The following is a 13,034-nucleotide window of genomic DNA, read 5'->3' as shown; positions in this document are numbered from 1 at the left end:
CCCAGCACCCAAAATAAGATGACACACGAAAGGGAACAAACCGAAACAGAGGAGAGCCACCCGGGCTGAAGGAGGAGGGCAGAGGCCCCTAGGGGAAGGGGGCCTCATCTTATGAATGCATCAGGCCTTGGAAGATGTGAACGGAAGGGGGGAGGGCAAAAGGAAGAGATGAGGGGCATGGGAGGAGACTCAAGGAGGGAGAAAGAGCAATCATGCAGCTTGGGACAAATCTTTTGTTGCTTTATCAGATTCTCAGTCAATCAACTGGTGTTTGCTAGAACCGGGGAACGCAGGGGAGTGTGGAAGAGAGCGCGCGCGCGAGAAGAGAGAGATCACGAGAACGGGCATCGCCAGCTGCCCACGGGCCTTCACTTGGCAGTCATCATCTGTACAAACTCTGTGAAGCGAAACAGAGGAGCAGCAGGTCAGCAGGCGGGCCGGCCAAGCCAGCGGCCCTCCCTGACGTGGGGGACCTGGGGCTCGCTCCTGACGCCGCGACTCGCGCCTACTCCGGAGACGGGGCCCCCGGCGGCCGCTCACCTTCATAATTGACCTGGCCGTCTCCGTCGATGTCGGCCTCTCTGATCATCTCATCCACCTCCTCGTCGGTCAGCTTCTCGCCCAGGTTCGTCATTACGTGACGCAGCTCGGCAGCGCTGATGTAGCCGTTGCCGTCCTGGGCGCGGGGACAGGGAAAGGCTCTGAGCTTGAGACTCCGTGGGGCGGGGGCAGCGGGAGAGGCGGCAGGGCAGGGACTGTCAGTCACCCTCGCTCGGCAGGGGAAGGGGGCCTCCTGAGGTCGCAGGGCAAGCTGGTGGCGGAGCTGGCACTCGGACCCAGGCCTCAGAGAAGTGGTGACTTGGCGGCTCCGGCTGTGCTGGGCGTCCCGGGGCCCCACCCGTGCTGTCCCTCCGCCCGAATCCCTGAGCCACTCTGGCAAACGACTGCCTACCTTGTCAAAGACACGGAACGCCTCTCGGATCTCCTCCTCGCTGTCTGTATCCTTCATCTTTCTGGCCATCATGGTCAGGAACTCCGGGAAGTCAATGGTCCCGTTCCCTGGAAGGCGGGGAAGGGAGTCAGGAATGCTCTCGGCCTGGACCCTGGGACACCACCCCAGAGCCCTGGCAGAGGAGGTAACAGGCTCATCCATCGCCCTGAGGAAGGCTCCCGGTGGTCACAAGATGCGACCAAGAATGGGGCTGCCCACCCGCTCCGGGGGGCTCACCATCTGCATCCACCTCATTGATCATGTCCTGCAGCTCTGCTTCGGTGGGGTTCTGGCCCAGGGATCTCATCACTGTCCCCAACTCCTTGGTGGTGATGGTGCCATCTCCATCCTTGTCAAAGAGGGAGAAGGCCTCCTTGAACTCTGGGGTAAGAGAGGGAACGAATCAGAGGTCAAGGACCACCGGGAAAGCCCTCTGTGAAAGAAAGCCAAGGGCGGCCTACAGGAAGGAGCCAGAACAAGACTGCCAGTCCGGGCCCCTCACTTCGGTGCTCAGGGCAGACCCCTTCCTTCAGTCAACATTTATTAAGCACCTCCATTGTGTCAAGGAAAGCTACCTGTCTGGCCAACCTAGCCCAGTGAGGACAGAGGGGAACAGGCTGACGGCTGTCCTTAGAGAATTCTACATTTCTTGCTGGCCCCTGGCTTCGGCCTCTCCCTCAAATGATGAAATGGACTAATGTCATGGAGTGGGCAAGAGTCGAGAGAAATCTCCATCTGAGGTCTGCCCGCCAAGGTCACCTGGCTGGGAAGGGGAGGGGAGCCGGCAGAATCCCTTCGGGGGTACTCGCGGCCCAGGCCCCCTGAGCCGAAGCTGCCGGCTAACGGAGGAGGAGCCGAGCGGCCGTGTGCGGTGGAGCGTGGGGTGCTCGCAGCAGAGCGCGGCTGATGGACGGCGCGTGGGGTGGGGGGGATGGGAAGAGAGGGGCCGGCTGCCAAGCCAGGATGAAGAGCTAGTGGCGCTGAGTGGGAAGGCCACAGCTGGGGACGCATCAGGCGCGGGGAGAGAAGCACGTGGCTGCTGCCCTCCCACTGGGCCCATTTTGGCACCTGGTGCTCCCTACCCCCAAACCCTCAGAGAACAGATGCCTGGCAGCCTATTCCCAGAGAGTGTGGGCTGGGGCGAGGTGGTGGACAGTTTGCTAATGGGGACAGGGTGGAGCGTGTAGTTTGTGTTTGTGTCACATAAGGGCAGAGTTGGGGTGTGGGTGGCAGGTGCAGCGGGAGACACGCACACAGCCGAGAAGCTGTGTCCCCGAGCCTCCCGGCCGCAGGGAGAGGAGTCTCCTTGGGGATGCGGGCACCTCCTTGTGCTGAAGCCTTGTTGTTCTTGTGGACGGCAGGGAGAGGGTCATGGGGGCACCCTGAGCTCATCATCACTGGACAACGAGGTGGTTCTCCAGCTTTCCTTGGTGGGTCTCCATGGCCACTGGGGGCCAAAGTTTAGAAACTGGAGGTGTGACTGTGCGCTGGGGGGTGGGGGAGGGGAGGAAAGGAGAGAAGGCAAGTCCACTTCTGCATCCTCCCGCTTCAGATGCAGGGCATTCAATACTTATCACGCAGCCTGTGGACCTGACAGCAAAGCTGGGGTTGGGGTAGCTGCTGGGGCCCGGGGCCCTCTCTGTGAATCCTTCCTGTCTGCTCTGTGCTGGCCCATGACTACGGAGAGGAACCGAGAGCTGGTTTCTGTCCTCAGCAGCTCACGGTCTTGGAAGAGGGAGACTGAGAAGCCCACTGAGTCACAGAACAGTTCTGCGGTGGTGACCTTTCTGGGGTGGAGGGCCCAGGTGGCTAGAAAAATGAATTAGATGGGATTCCAAGATTTCTTTTGGCTTACTGGGGGATATACGACCATTCCTTTATTCATTTATTTGGCCAACAAAAATTTAGCACCTGCTCTATTCTGGGCACTGAAGGTACAGCAGGGACCAACAAAAACAAAGCCCCCAACTCAAGGAGCTCACATCTAGTGACAGGAGACACAGCAGGTGAAGGCATAAAAGACTTCCGGGTAGCGAGAAAGGCTACGAAGGAAATACACAGAGTGATGGGACAGAGGGTAAAGGGAGGCCGTCTGTCTGGGCTGGGGAGTTAGGGAAGGCCTCTCCCAAGATGACATCTAAGTGGAGGCCCAGAGCTCGGGAAGGAGCCGCTCATGCTAGGAGCTGGGGGAGAGTCATTTCTGGCAGAGGAAAGTGACTGCGAGCACGTGCAAAGGGGAGTGCAAAGCACAGGCAAGTGCAGAGGTGGGAGTGACGAGCCACCTCCTGGGCGGCTCCTACAGTGGGACGGGAGCTCTGCAGCCCCGCGGGGAGGCTCACCTTTGGAGCCCAACTGGCAGAAGCTGGGACAGAGCCGGCTTCACCCTGCAGCCACTGAGCAATAAAAGACCCCCGATGACCCACGGCCAGGACAGGAACACAGTTCTGGCATCTGGTAAATGCCTGTCTCAGGACCATGGGGGTTTGGTGTTACTGGGGTACAGTGTGCTCTTAGCCACGGTTCCCAACATTCTAAGCATAAGGCCCAGCATTAACTGAGGTAGGGGCCACACGAGTTCCTCTGTCAGATGCTACTCCTGGCCGGAGTACGACTTGGCTGGGGATGCAGAGGCCTTCGCAAGGCAGGACGAGGAAGAGGAGGGTAGGCAAGCTCACCTGCGATCTGCTCCTCAGTCAGCTGGTCAGCCTGGAAAAGCAAGAAGGAGAGAGTCAGTCACCGGGCTCACCAGCCATGGTCCGCACATCCTGCTGGCTCAGCCCAGGCCCCTCTGGTGAGGCCGGCTCCACAGGGCATCCCATGCACCTGGGCAAAGGAGGTGCATGCCAAGGGCAGGGTCTGCAGGAGAGCCAGGTTCTGGGAGAAGTCTGGTGATTCAGGAAGCTGAGGACTAACTAAAATGGACCAGAAATCCAGGCCTGCCTGCCACGGGGCCCGATTAAATTGCCCAGACCCAAGGGCTTCCAAGCTTGACCTAGTGGTTGGGAGCCACAGTGGGAGGAGGACATCCTGCCCCAGCCCCAGCCCAGCCACGCCGGCACAGCACGGGTCCGTGTCTCAGTGTCGGCACTGCCGCCGAGAGCCCCAGAGGCTGAGTGAAGGGAGTAGTTGCCCTAGAGGCCTAATCAAGCAGCTCTAGAAGGCTCCAAACTGAAGCAGGCCAGTCCTTGGGTAGGACAGAGGGAAGATGTCTGGGGCTCTTTGCTAGTTTCTGTGTCACCTATTTGGAGGCACTAAGTCCAAGCACAGTGGACGCAGCTGGTGAAAAGTGTCCTAACTGGTAGCTCTGAATTGCTCTGGGTATTCGAAAGAACCCTGGTCAGGCCAGAGGCAGCCGCTCCACTTCCCTGCGCACAGGGCAGGCCCAGGGCACCGTTCTGTTCTGTTCTGTTTCTTTGGGGCGGGAAGGGCCAATGTCCAGGAGGGGACTGCAGTGAGCAGCAGCAATGGCCGCAAAGGCTGTAGGACTGAAGTCAGCATCCCCAGCTTCACCGCAGTTTTTAACCCTTTCCAGCCCCGGCCACTCTGGGGAATGGCCAGTCGGTGGCAGGCAGCCCTTGCTGCATGCGGGGTTTGGGGGTGGGGTAGGGGAGAGGCCCAGACTAGCCTTTTCTGCACTGCTGTCCTCTGGAGGAGCTGGGGGGGTGGGCTGAGGCCTAACAGTTAGCTTCGGGCAGCAAATACATGAATTTGCCTCGGTTTCTGCAAGTGCTGCCAGGAGGGCACCACCCTGCCAGATGCCCAGACAACCACCCCCTCCTTTATTTCCTTTCACAATCGGGGGAAAGGGGCTCCACGTCCACAGCAGGGCTCTAGCCTTGAGGCCGAGAGCCCTCAAAACTAGTGCAAACTGTCTGCACGGTGGTTCCAGAGCTTCCACTGGAAGCTAGCCGTGACCCTCCCACCTCCACCCCGTCCCAAATACTAAGAACTGGTCACAGAAGAACTGGTCTGAAGTGCCCTTTACCATTTTTTTTTTTTTAATCGAAGGGAAAAGGAACTTGAGGCCAAGCCCCAAAAAGGCAGAAGGGGAGGGGAAATCAAAATGATGATGACAGAGGAGAGATGGCTAAGGGAGGAGGGAAGGAGGAAGGTAGAGAAGGAAAAACACCATACACGCACATTCTGGAAAAGTCCAAAGTCTAAAGGAGAAGGTTAGGAGGCCAAATGGAGACACTTCTGCATTGCCTTCCAAAAAGACGTGGGGTTGCCAGGCTTTAAATGCCAACCCGGGAGCTCCGGCCCGCGAGCCCCCTGCTCTGGCCGCTTCCCTTGGCTCCCCCGGGCAGAGAAGCCTGGTCCTGACACCCGAGGAAGCGGCTGGGGGAAAGTGAGAAGACAGGATGGGCTTCTGGTTACCGAGGCCAGGCAATGCCAGGGGAGAGGGAAGAGGAAGGACCGAGGGCAGAGGAGCGGCCTGGGGAGGAGGGCTGCCTTTCCATCTGTTGCTCCTTCTCTTCGCCTGGCCCGGAATGGAAGGAGCCAGCCCGGCCCCTCCCGCCCCCCTCCGCAACAAGCCCAACTGTTCCCCCCTTTGGGCAGCCCCGTCAGGGGCTGGGACAGGTTGCCCCGCACGCCCAGGAGGGGCTCTGAAGGCCTGTGGCTGCCACTCCCGGCCTCCAGGCTGGAAGGCAGCGATGAGGTATGCCACAGCGGGTGACGGGGCTGCTGCAAATAGGCGTGGCTCTGCCCGGAGAGCCGTCAGACACCCTCCCTCCCGGTTAGGAGACCCTCCCCCCGCACCGTGTGGTGAAGCGAAGGTACGGGCTCCAGGCTATAGACCTCACAGCATAGCTGCTGCCCACGGAACCGGGCACCCAAGAAACTGTCATCGCCAGGGAACCCCTTCTCCGGATTTCTTCCCTTTCCAGAGAGGAAGATTTTATGCTTTCACAAAAATTGTCTCCCAAATAACCGAGCTGCTCTCCTGCTTCACTATCCCTCATCTTCGGCTCCAGCAAGGGGCCGGACGAGAAAAAAAACCCTGGGGTGGGGGAGGGAAGAGGGTATTATTTCTCTGCCCTGACCCAGCCCCCAGCCAATGCCAGAGAGCAGTGTTAGATGAGATCAGAAACCAAGGCCAGGGCCCCTCACCCGGGCCAAGGAGGAGCCACAGCGCTCAGGCCAAAGTCCAAGGCCGGTTACCCGGGACTCGTCCCACCCACACCTTGCTGATTACAAGTGGGAAGAGAAACGAGCTGGGGCCAAAGCTCAGGTCCTATTTGGGAGGTGGGGGGCCCCCTGGCATGGGCCAGGAAGTGCTTGAGGGCCCCCTGAGCGAGGTGCTGCGGGGGGGGACGGGACGGGGTAGCGGCAAGAGGAGCCACCGGGTCTGTGTCAGCAAGTAGGAGATCTGATACGCAGCGGCGGCTGCCTGTCCTCCCCAGCCTTGCCAGGGAGGAGGGCTGCGCACGGTTCCGAAGCCGAGCCTGGGGGGGCTGTGGGTGTTGTGGGTGGCAGGGAGCAGGAAAGGACTAGTCTGCTGGTTTTCTCTCAAAGCTCCAGCTGTGTGAATTAACAGAAGCACTCAGTGAGGGCCCCGAACGGAACAAGTGGCCCTCGGGCAGATGACGGGGTCCCTCTGGAGGTACTCTCTGTTCAAGCGCTGCAGCCCCCACCCCGACGCCACGGGAACAGGCGGCCGATTGTCACCGACGCCACACTGTACTGCACTGTCATTTGGCACAAGTGAGGAGATGCAGAGCAGTGCAGGGAGCTGGAGGCCACAAGAAAACCAGCACTCCTGTTTGGAAAAAGCAGCTCTCTCGGTCTGAAAGGGGCAGCGAGGGAGTGAGAGTCCAGGCTTAAAAGGCTGGCTCATTTGATGCATCCCAAACTTTGGTCCCCCACCCCCATTTCATGCGGCTTCAGTGCGCCATAGGGGCCCGAACAACTCCGCCCACCTGCTCCCACTGCCGGGGTGCCTCCTGCCCAGCCCCATTCTTCCTGGGGAAGGGGGACCGCATGGCCACTCCCTTCGGCCTCTGCAGCCCACTCCCCATCTAGACTCAACAGTCTTTGTCCTGGTCCTTCCCTGGAGACTTGCAGGGAGCTGCCCACATCCACCTCCAAATCTAGGCCCACCTTGGCTGCCATTCATTTTCTCCTCCAACACCCCCCCCCCAAGGCCTCCATCCACCTCACCTCCCACCACCCAAGCCAGGCTCCCTCTCTTACCCCCACCTTCTCATGGACCCAACACAACACTCTGCCCCAGCCCCCTCCCATGAAAACCAACCTCCCTAGTTCAACAGCCTCAACCCACTAGTAACCTCAGAATCTTTTCTGGCCGCCCCCCAAATCAACCACGAGGCCTCCTGCTCCCCCACCACTGGCAAGCACCAGTCTCGCCATTCCCTCTTAACCACCTCCCCGACCCCAATCCTTTTCATTCCCTGCAGGCTCCCAGAGCATCTTCTAACCTCCACTGCCACCCACCCCAGGCTCTTCCTCCCCTAAGCTTGCACCTCACCCTCCTCCTCCTTCCTCTGCAATGCTGGTCTTCCGACCAGGGTCACCCTCCCCTCCAGGGTCTGATCTTCACAGGTCGCCCCCATCCCTGCCCCTCTCCCCACCCAGGTCCAGCTACACACGGCCCCCTCTCAGGAGCTCCCCGGCAGCCTGGCCTTCCTCTAATCTCCCTTCCCCGCATCCTTTTAGGACCCAAAGTCTTCATTAGGGCCCAAGTACCCCCTTCCCCGGCCAATGCTTCTTACCTCACCCCCCAAGGGGTCCAAACACCCCACCTCAGAGACCCAACGCCCCACCCTGAGTCCAAAAGCCCTTTTTGGGGTCCAAACGCCCCCTCGAGGGTCCCGATGCCCCATCCCGGGTTCAGATGCCCCCTTTGAGAGCTCGGGTGCCCATTTTGTGGTCTAAACACCCCACCTGGTATTAAAAGTCGCTGTTAGAGCCCCTAACCCTCTTCTGGGATCCAAACGTCCCGCTCTGGGTTCGAATTGCCCCGACAGAGGGGCCGAGAGGGGTCCAGGGGCGCTCGCCGGGGCCCCGACACCCCCTACGCTGGGTCCACTCGTCCTCTCAGGAGTCCTGCCCCGCTGCCCGCCTCAGAGCCCTCAGCCTGGGCGGCCCCCAGCCTCACTCACCATGGCGAGGCCGGGGTGTCCGGAGCGCGGGGATCAAGGTTCCTCCGGCGGCGGCAGCAGCTGCAGCAGCTCGAGCTCCGCCGCGCGTCCGCGCCTCCACACTCACTGCCCGCAGCGCGCGCCGCCGCCGCCCGCCCCAACGGTCCTTCAACGGCCGCCGCGCGCGCGCCCCGCCTCGCCCGGCCCCGCCCCGCCCAGCCCGCGCTCCGCCGCACTGCGGCTCCCGCGGATCCCTCCGCGCCCCACGCCGCATCGACGGGCCCGTGGATCTCTCGCGCCCGCCCCACACAGAGCTGGGCTTTGCCTCCTGCCGCGCGCGCGCGCGCGCACCCGCCGCGGGACTACTTTCCGTCGCCGCGCGCTCCGCCCCCCGCCCCGCGTCCTCTCCACTTGCCTCCTGGGCGGAGGGGCACCTCTCGGCGGCGCGTGACGCGTCCCTGTGTGAGCCGCGCCGCTATTGGGCCCGGGCCATGGCGGAAATGAGAGCGCGGTGCCGATTGGTCCGGCCTTCCCTGCAATGCGTCAAACTGGGGCAAGCCACTGCGTGGTGGCGGTGGGGAAGCCTGAAATGTGTGGCTGCGGGGAGCCGTGAGGTGTAACGAGGCCAAGGGAGAAGCTGTGTGGCTGTTAGAGATGCAAATACATCGTCTTGTGGCCAGGGATTGGTAAAAGTGCTGGCGGAAGATACAAAGGATTATCTCGGGTCTCCCCTCTAACAGATGGAAGATGGTGCAATCCAAAATTCTGGGGTCTGGAAGCCCCGCCCCCAACTGGGCCCTACGAGGTGGCGGGGTCTTCAAGGTTCTGCTTTTCGAGCAAAGGTTCCACCTGTGGGGGCAGGTGTCTGCGCCCTGAGACTCACTCTACAGGTGTGCGGGACCCTTATCCCCATTCACGCTTGATCAGCTCAGAGTCTATGAAACTGGGGCTGTCACAGGACAGCCTCTGGGAACAGGGCACTCATTCATTCATTCATTCATTCATTCATTCATTCAATAAGCATCGATGGGGCGCCTGCTGTATGCAGGGACCTGTGTTTGGCTGGGCTGGGGAGACCATACTTCCCAACCATTCTCCTGGTATCTCCTAGACCCACCTGATTCTTGCACTTCTCGTTCCAAGGTTCCAGCCATAGGAGGAAAAAGAATGCGAGGGTTAGCTCAAAACTGTTTACTGGAGCTCAGAAACAACCTTGTTTCGATTAGAACAGGAGCTGCCATTCCTTTATGTGCCCCCCCCCCCCATTGGCTGAGGAATGGGCAAGTGAGTCAAGCTGGGCCAATCCTTAGTTCCTCCCCTGGGTTTTTGGATCTGGAGTCTGGGGGCAAGAAGCATTTCCTTTACAGGGGCGCCTGGCTTGTTCAGTCAGGAGAGCATATGACTCTTGATCTTGGGGTTGTGAGTTCAAGCCCCACGTTGGGTGTAGAGGTTACTTAAAAATAAAATCTTAAATGAAAGAAGTCTTTTCTTTATGGGTGGTGAGGCTTTGAAGGAATAGGTCCAGCACTGTCTGTGGCCATTTTCCCACTCCTGGAGGAGAGACTAAAACTGAGACCAGGAAGAAGCAAATGAGAGATGGAGGGAGAGTCCTGTTGGCATTCACTTCCCTGGTTCCAGTACTCTTGAGGCCGGGTGCACACCACATGTCAGGACTTTGAGTACACGAACTATTACAATTTCCCTCTTATCCCAAACTAGTTTGAGTTCAGTTTTTATCACTTGCATCCAAAGAATACCTGATAGATATGATCTGGGCTGAACCCTGTCTTGGTCATCAGCACTGACCCTGAAACAGAAGGCCAAGGACCCCAGTCAACATTTGCGGAACAAGTAAGTGAAATGAAGGCAGGCTCATGCTCTCTCCTCCTTCTCTCTGACTCTTTCTTTCTCATGACTCTGAATTTCTACCAGGCAGATCTTAACTCCTGAATTACTTGGGGTTATGAAATCGTAAATATACTACCACTAACGTCTTTGAGGTTTTACTCTGTTCCACGCACTGTTCCAAGCACTTTGTGTGCATTAGCTCATTTAATTCTCAGCCTCTCTATGGATTTGTTACTTAATTCTTTCTTCATTTGATGAAACTGTTGTACTGCCACTGGAATTAGATGAGACCAGAAAGATATGAAGGCTTGACCAAGAACAGAATCGAAGTGGCTTGCCATACAGGTCACACAGGAAGATGTACAGTCAGGATTTGAACCCAAGCAATATAACCGAAAAGCCCACACTCCTAAACACCATTACACTACCAGTGGGAGAGATTGTATTTATCTTCGATTATCCATTCTCCCTCTCTTCCAGAGTAATAGAAGTATAGCTGGGTGCATTGCCACCCCCAGATAAAAACCACATTCCCCAATCTTCCTTGCGTTTAGGCACAGCCTGTGAACAAAGGAGAGAAGCACTTACAGAGAAGGGGGGAAGGTTGGCGAAGGGTTGTTACCAACCAAAAGTTCATTGCAGTAACCTGGAAGTTTGAAGCATAGAGGCTGTTGATTGGCTGAGTTGTGACCACTCTCATTGGCTGGGCTGTTGCTGGGCAGAAGAGAATCTTCCTTCCTTCCTGCTACTGTCCTGAGGTAAGCTTCTGCCTGCTGGGAATGCAAAGTACTCTCTTCCTGTTGGCGTCTGCGGTTGGAGAGAGTGGGAGCTCCCCCTTTTGGCCTCCTGACCTTGTTTTAAGTGAGGTTTCCTTTTATTGATTTTCACACTGAGTCCAGTGGACCCACGCCACAATCTGGTGACCTTGTGATTTCTTTGACCTCACCTCCCGGTGCTCTCCCCCTCACTCCATCTGTTCCAGCCGCACTGGCCTCTTTGCTGTTCCTTGCACACTTGTGTCCAGCTCCTGCCTCAGGGCCTTTGTATTATTTCCTCTTCTTCAGATGCTCTCCTCACAGTAGCCACAGGGCTTCACTTTTCCTTAGCTTCGCGTCTTTCTTCAAATGACACATTCTCAGGGCTCCTGGCTGGCTCGGTCAGTAGGCATGTGACTCTTGATCTCAGGATCTTGAGTTCAAGTCCCCCTTGGGCATGCAGACTATTAAAAAAATTCTAGCAAATGACATGTTCTTGATGGTCCCATTTAAAATTGTAACCCAGGGGCACCTGGGTGGCACAGAGGTTAAGCGTCTGCCTTCGGCTCAGGGCGTGATCCTGGCGATCTGGGATCGAGCCCCACATCAGGCTCCTCCGCTATGAGCCTGCTTCTTCCTCTCCCACTCCCCCTGCTTGTGTTCCCTCTCTCGCTGGCTGTCTCTATCTCTGTCAAATAAATAAAATCTTTAAAAAAATAAAATAAAATAAAATTGTAACCCAATGCTCCCGATCTCCTTTACCTGGCTTTATGGCTTTTCATAGGAGTGACCACCTTCTCAAAGATGTTATTCTTTTTGCAGTTGTTTTTTTTTTTAAGATTTTATTTATTTATTTGACAGAGATAGAGACAGCCAGCGAGAGAGGGAACACAAGCAGGGGGAGTGGGAGAGGAAGAAGCAGGCTCATAGCGGAGGAGCCTGATGTGGGGCTCGATCCCATAACGCCGGGATCACGCCCTGAGCCGAAGGCAGACGCTTAACGACTGAGCCACCCAGGCGCCCCTCTTTTTACAGTTTGAATCTTCCACTGGCATTTAAGCTCCATGAGGTTAGATAGACCAGTCTTTTGTGCTCACTGTTGTTATCTGCAGTGTCCAAACTAAAGCCAGGAATGTGGTAGGTGCCCAAGAAATGTGTTTTGAATAAAGAAAGAAAAACGAGAAGATGGAAACTCCTACACTGTTGGTGGGAGTCTATGTTAATAGAATCACTCTAGTGAGTGTATCATGTTAGACGAGGTTTTAGTGCGGTAAGAACTACGACAATCTCAGTTAACACAATTAAAGTTTCTTTCTCCCTCACGTAGTGTACTGTGGGTCTCAGCTGCTCTACAGGACAGCTGTCTTCCATGTGGTGACTCACTAACCTGGGCTCTTTCCTCTCTCCCCAAGGTCTCTACGTTGTCACAGCTGGGGAAGAGAGAGATTGGGGGATCTCCTGGGGAGTTTTCATGGACTCAGTCCGGAAGTGACACCTCTCGCTTCAGCTCACATGTCATTGTCCAGAACCAGCCACGTGGTCCCATGTCACTGGTGGGGGCTGGGGAAGTGTATTTTCTCATGTGCCCCAGAAGAAGACACGGGAAGCAGAATTTGATGACCATGCCATCCATGGTCTTGGTAACGGAGAGTCATTTGACAATCGCTATAGGCAAGTCAAACGTGCACATTTGCTAAAACCTAGCAATTCTACTCTTATATGTCTCCTTTTTTTTTTTTTTTAAGATTTTATTTATTTATTTGACAGAGAGAGAGACAGCCAGAGAGAGAGGGAACACAAGCAGGGGGAGTGGGAGAGGAAGAAGCAGGCTCCCAGCGGAGGAGCCTGATGTGGGGCTCGATCCCAGGACCTTGGGATCATGCCCTGAGCCGAAGGCAGACGCTTAACGACTGCGCCACCCAGGCGCCCCTTATATATATCCTGATCAGTCACTTTCAAGCTTTTTGGAATGAGGTTCATAATAAGAACTAGATTTACGTAATAACCCAGCTGTATAATTAATATATATGTATATATAATTAATAGATGCATTTTACATATGAATATAAATACTGAAACAAACATTTCAGAAGCAGAACTTAGTCTTTTTTTTTTTTAAGATGTAGGGGAAGGGGAGCTTTTGTTTTTATTTATTTTTGTAAAGGGCTTATTTTTAAGTAATCTCTACACCCAACATGGGGCTCAAATTCACACCCCCAAGATCGAGAGTCCCATGCTTCTCCAACTGAGCCAGCCAGGCACCCCATCTTCCTTGATATTTATTTGACAAACACATAAAGCATTTCCAATGTGCCCAGGACTGTTCAAGTGCTTCAG

The 13,034-nt window shown here is 56.5% G+C and overlaps 1 protein-coding gene across 1 annotated transcript; it reads right to left on the bottom strand.

The window, feature by feature from the left end:
* Window positions 1-219: 219 nt before the first annotated feature.
* CALM3 (calmodulin 3) lies at window positions 220-8,255 on the bottom strand. Its single transcript, XM_045776316.2, has 6 exons — window positions 8,116-8,255; window positions 3,667-3,697; window positions 1,229-1,372; window positions 953-1,059; window positions 541-676; window positions 220-397 (listed from the first exon to the last, which is right to left on the bottom strand). The coding sequence occupies exons 1-6, from the start codon at window positions 8,116-8,118 to the stop codon at window positions 369-371; spliced, it is 450 nt and encodes a 149-aa protein (XP_045632272.1). The 5' UTR covers window positions 8,119-8,255; the 3' UTR covers window positions 220-368.
* Between the last annotated feature and the right edge of the window lie 4,779 nt (window positions 8,256-13,034).

This window comes from Ursus americanus, chromosome 21 (genome assembly GCF_024610735.1).
Source record: "Ursus americanus isolate L20-20 chromosome 21, mUrsAme1.1.p, whole genome shotgun sequence".
NCBI lineage: Eukaryota > Metazoa > Chordata > Mammalia > Carnivora > Ursidae > Ursus > Ursus americanus.
Note: the sequence above shows the minus strand (reverse complement) of the source record. Positions and strands in the feature narration are given on the sequence as shown.

Bases quoted from the DNA above. Each gene is read 5' to 3' on its own strand.
- CALM3 (XM_045776316.2), bottom strand. The intron at 1,373-3,666 runs GTGAGCTTGCCT...CTCTTACCCCAG, and splicing joins GACTGAGGAGCAGATCGCAG to AGTTCAAGGAGGCCTTCTCC. The intron at 677-952 runs GTAGGCAGTCGT...CCCCGCGCCCAG, and splicing joins CGTTCCGTGTCTTTGACAAG to GACGGCAACGGCTACATCAG.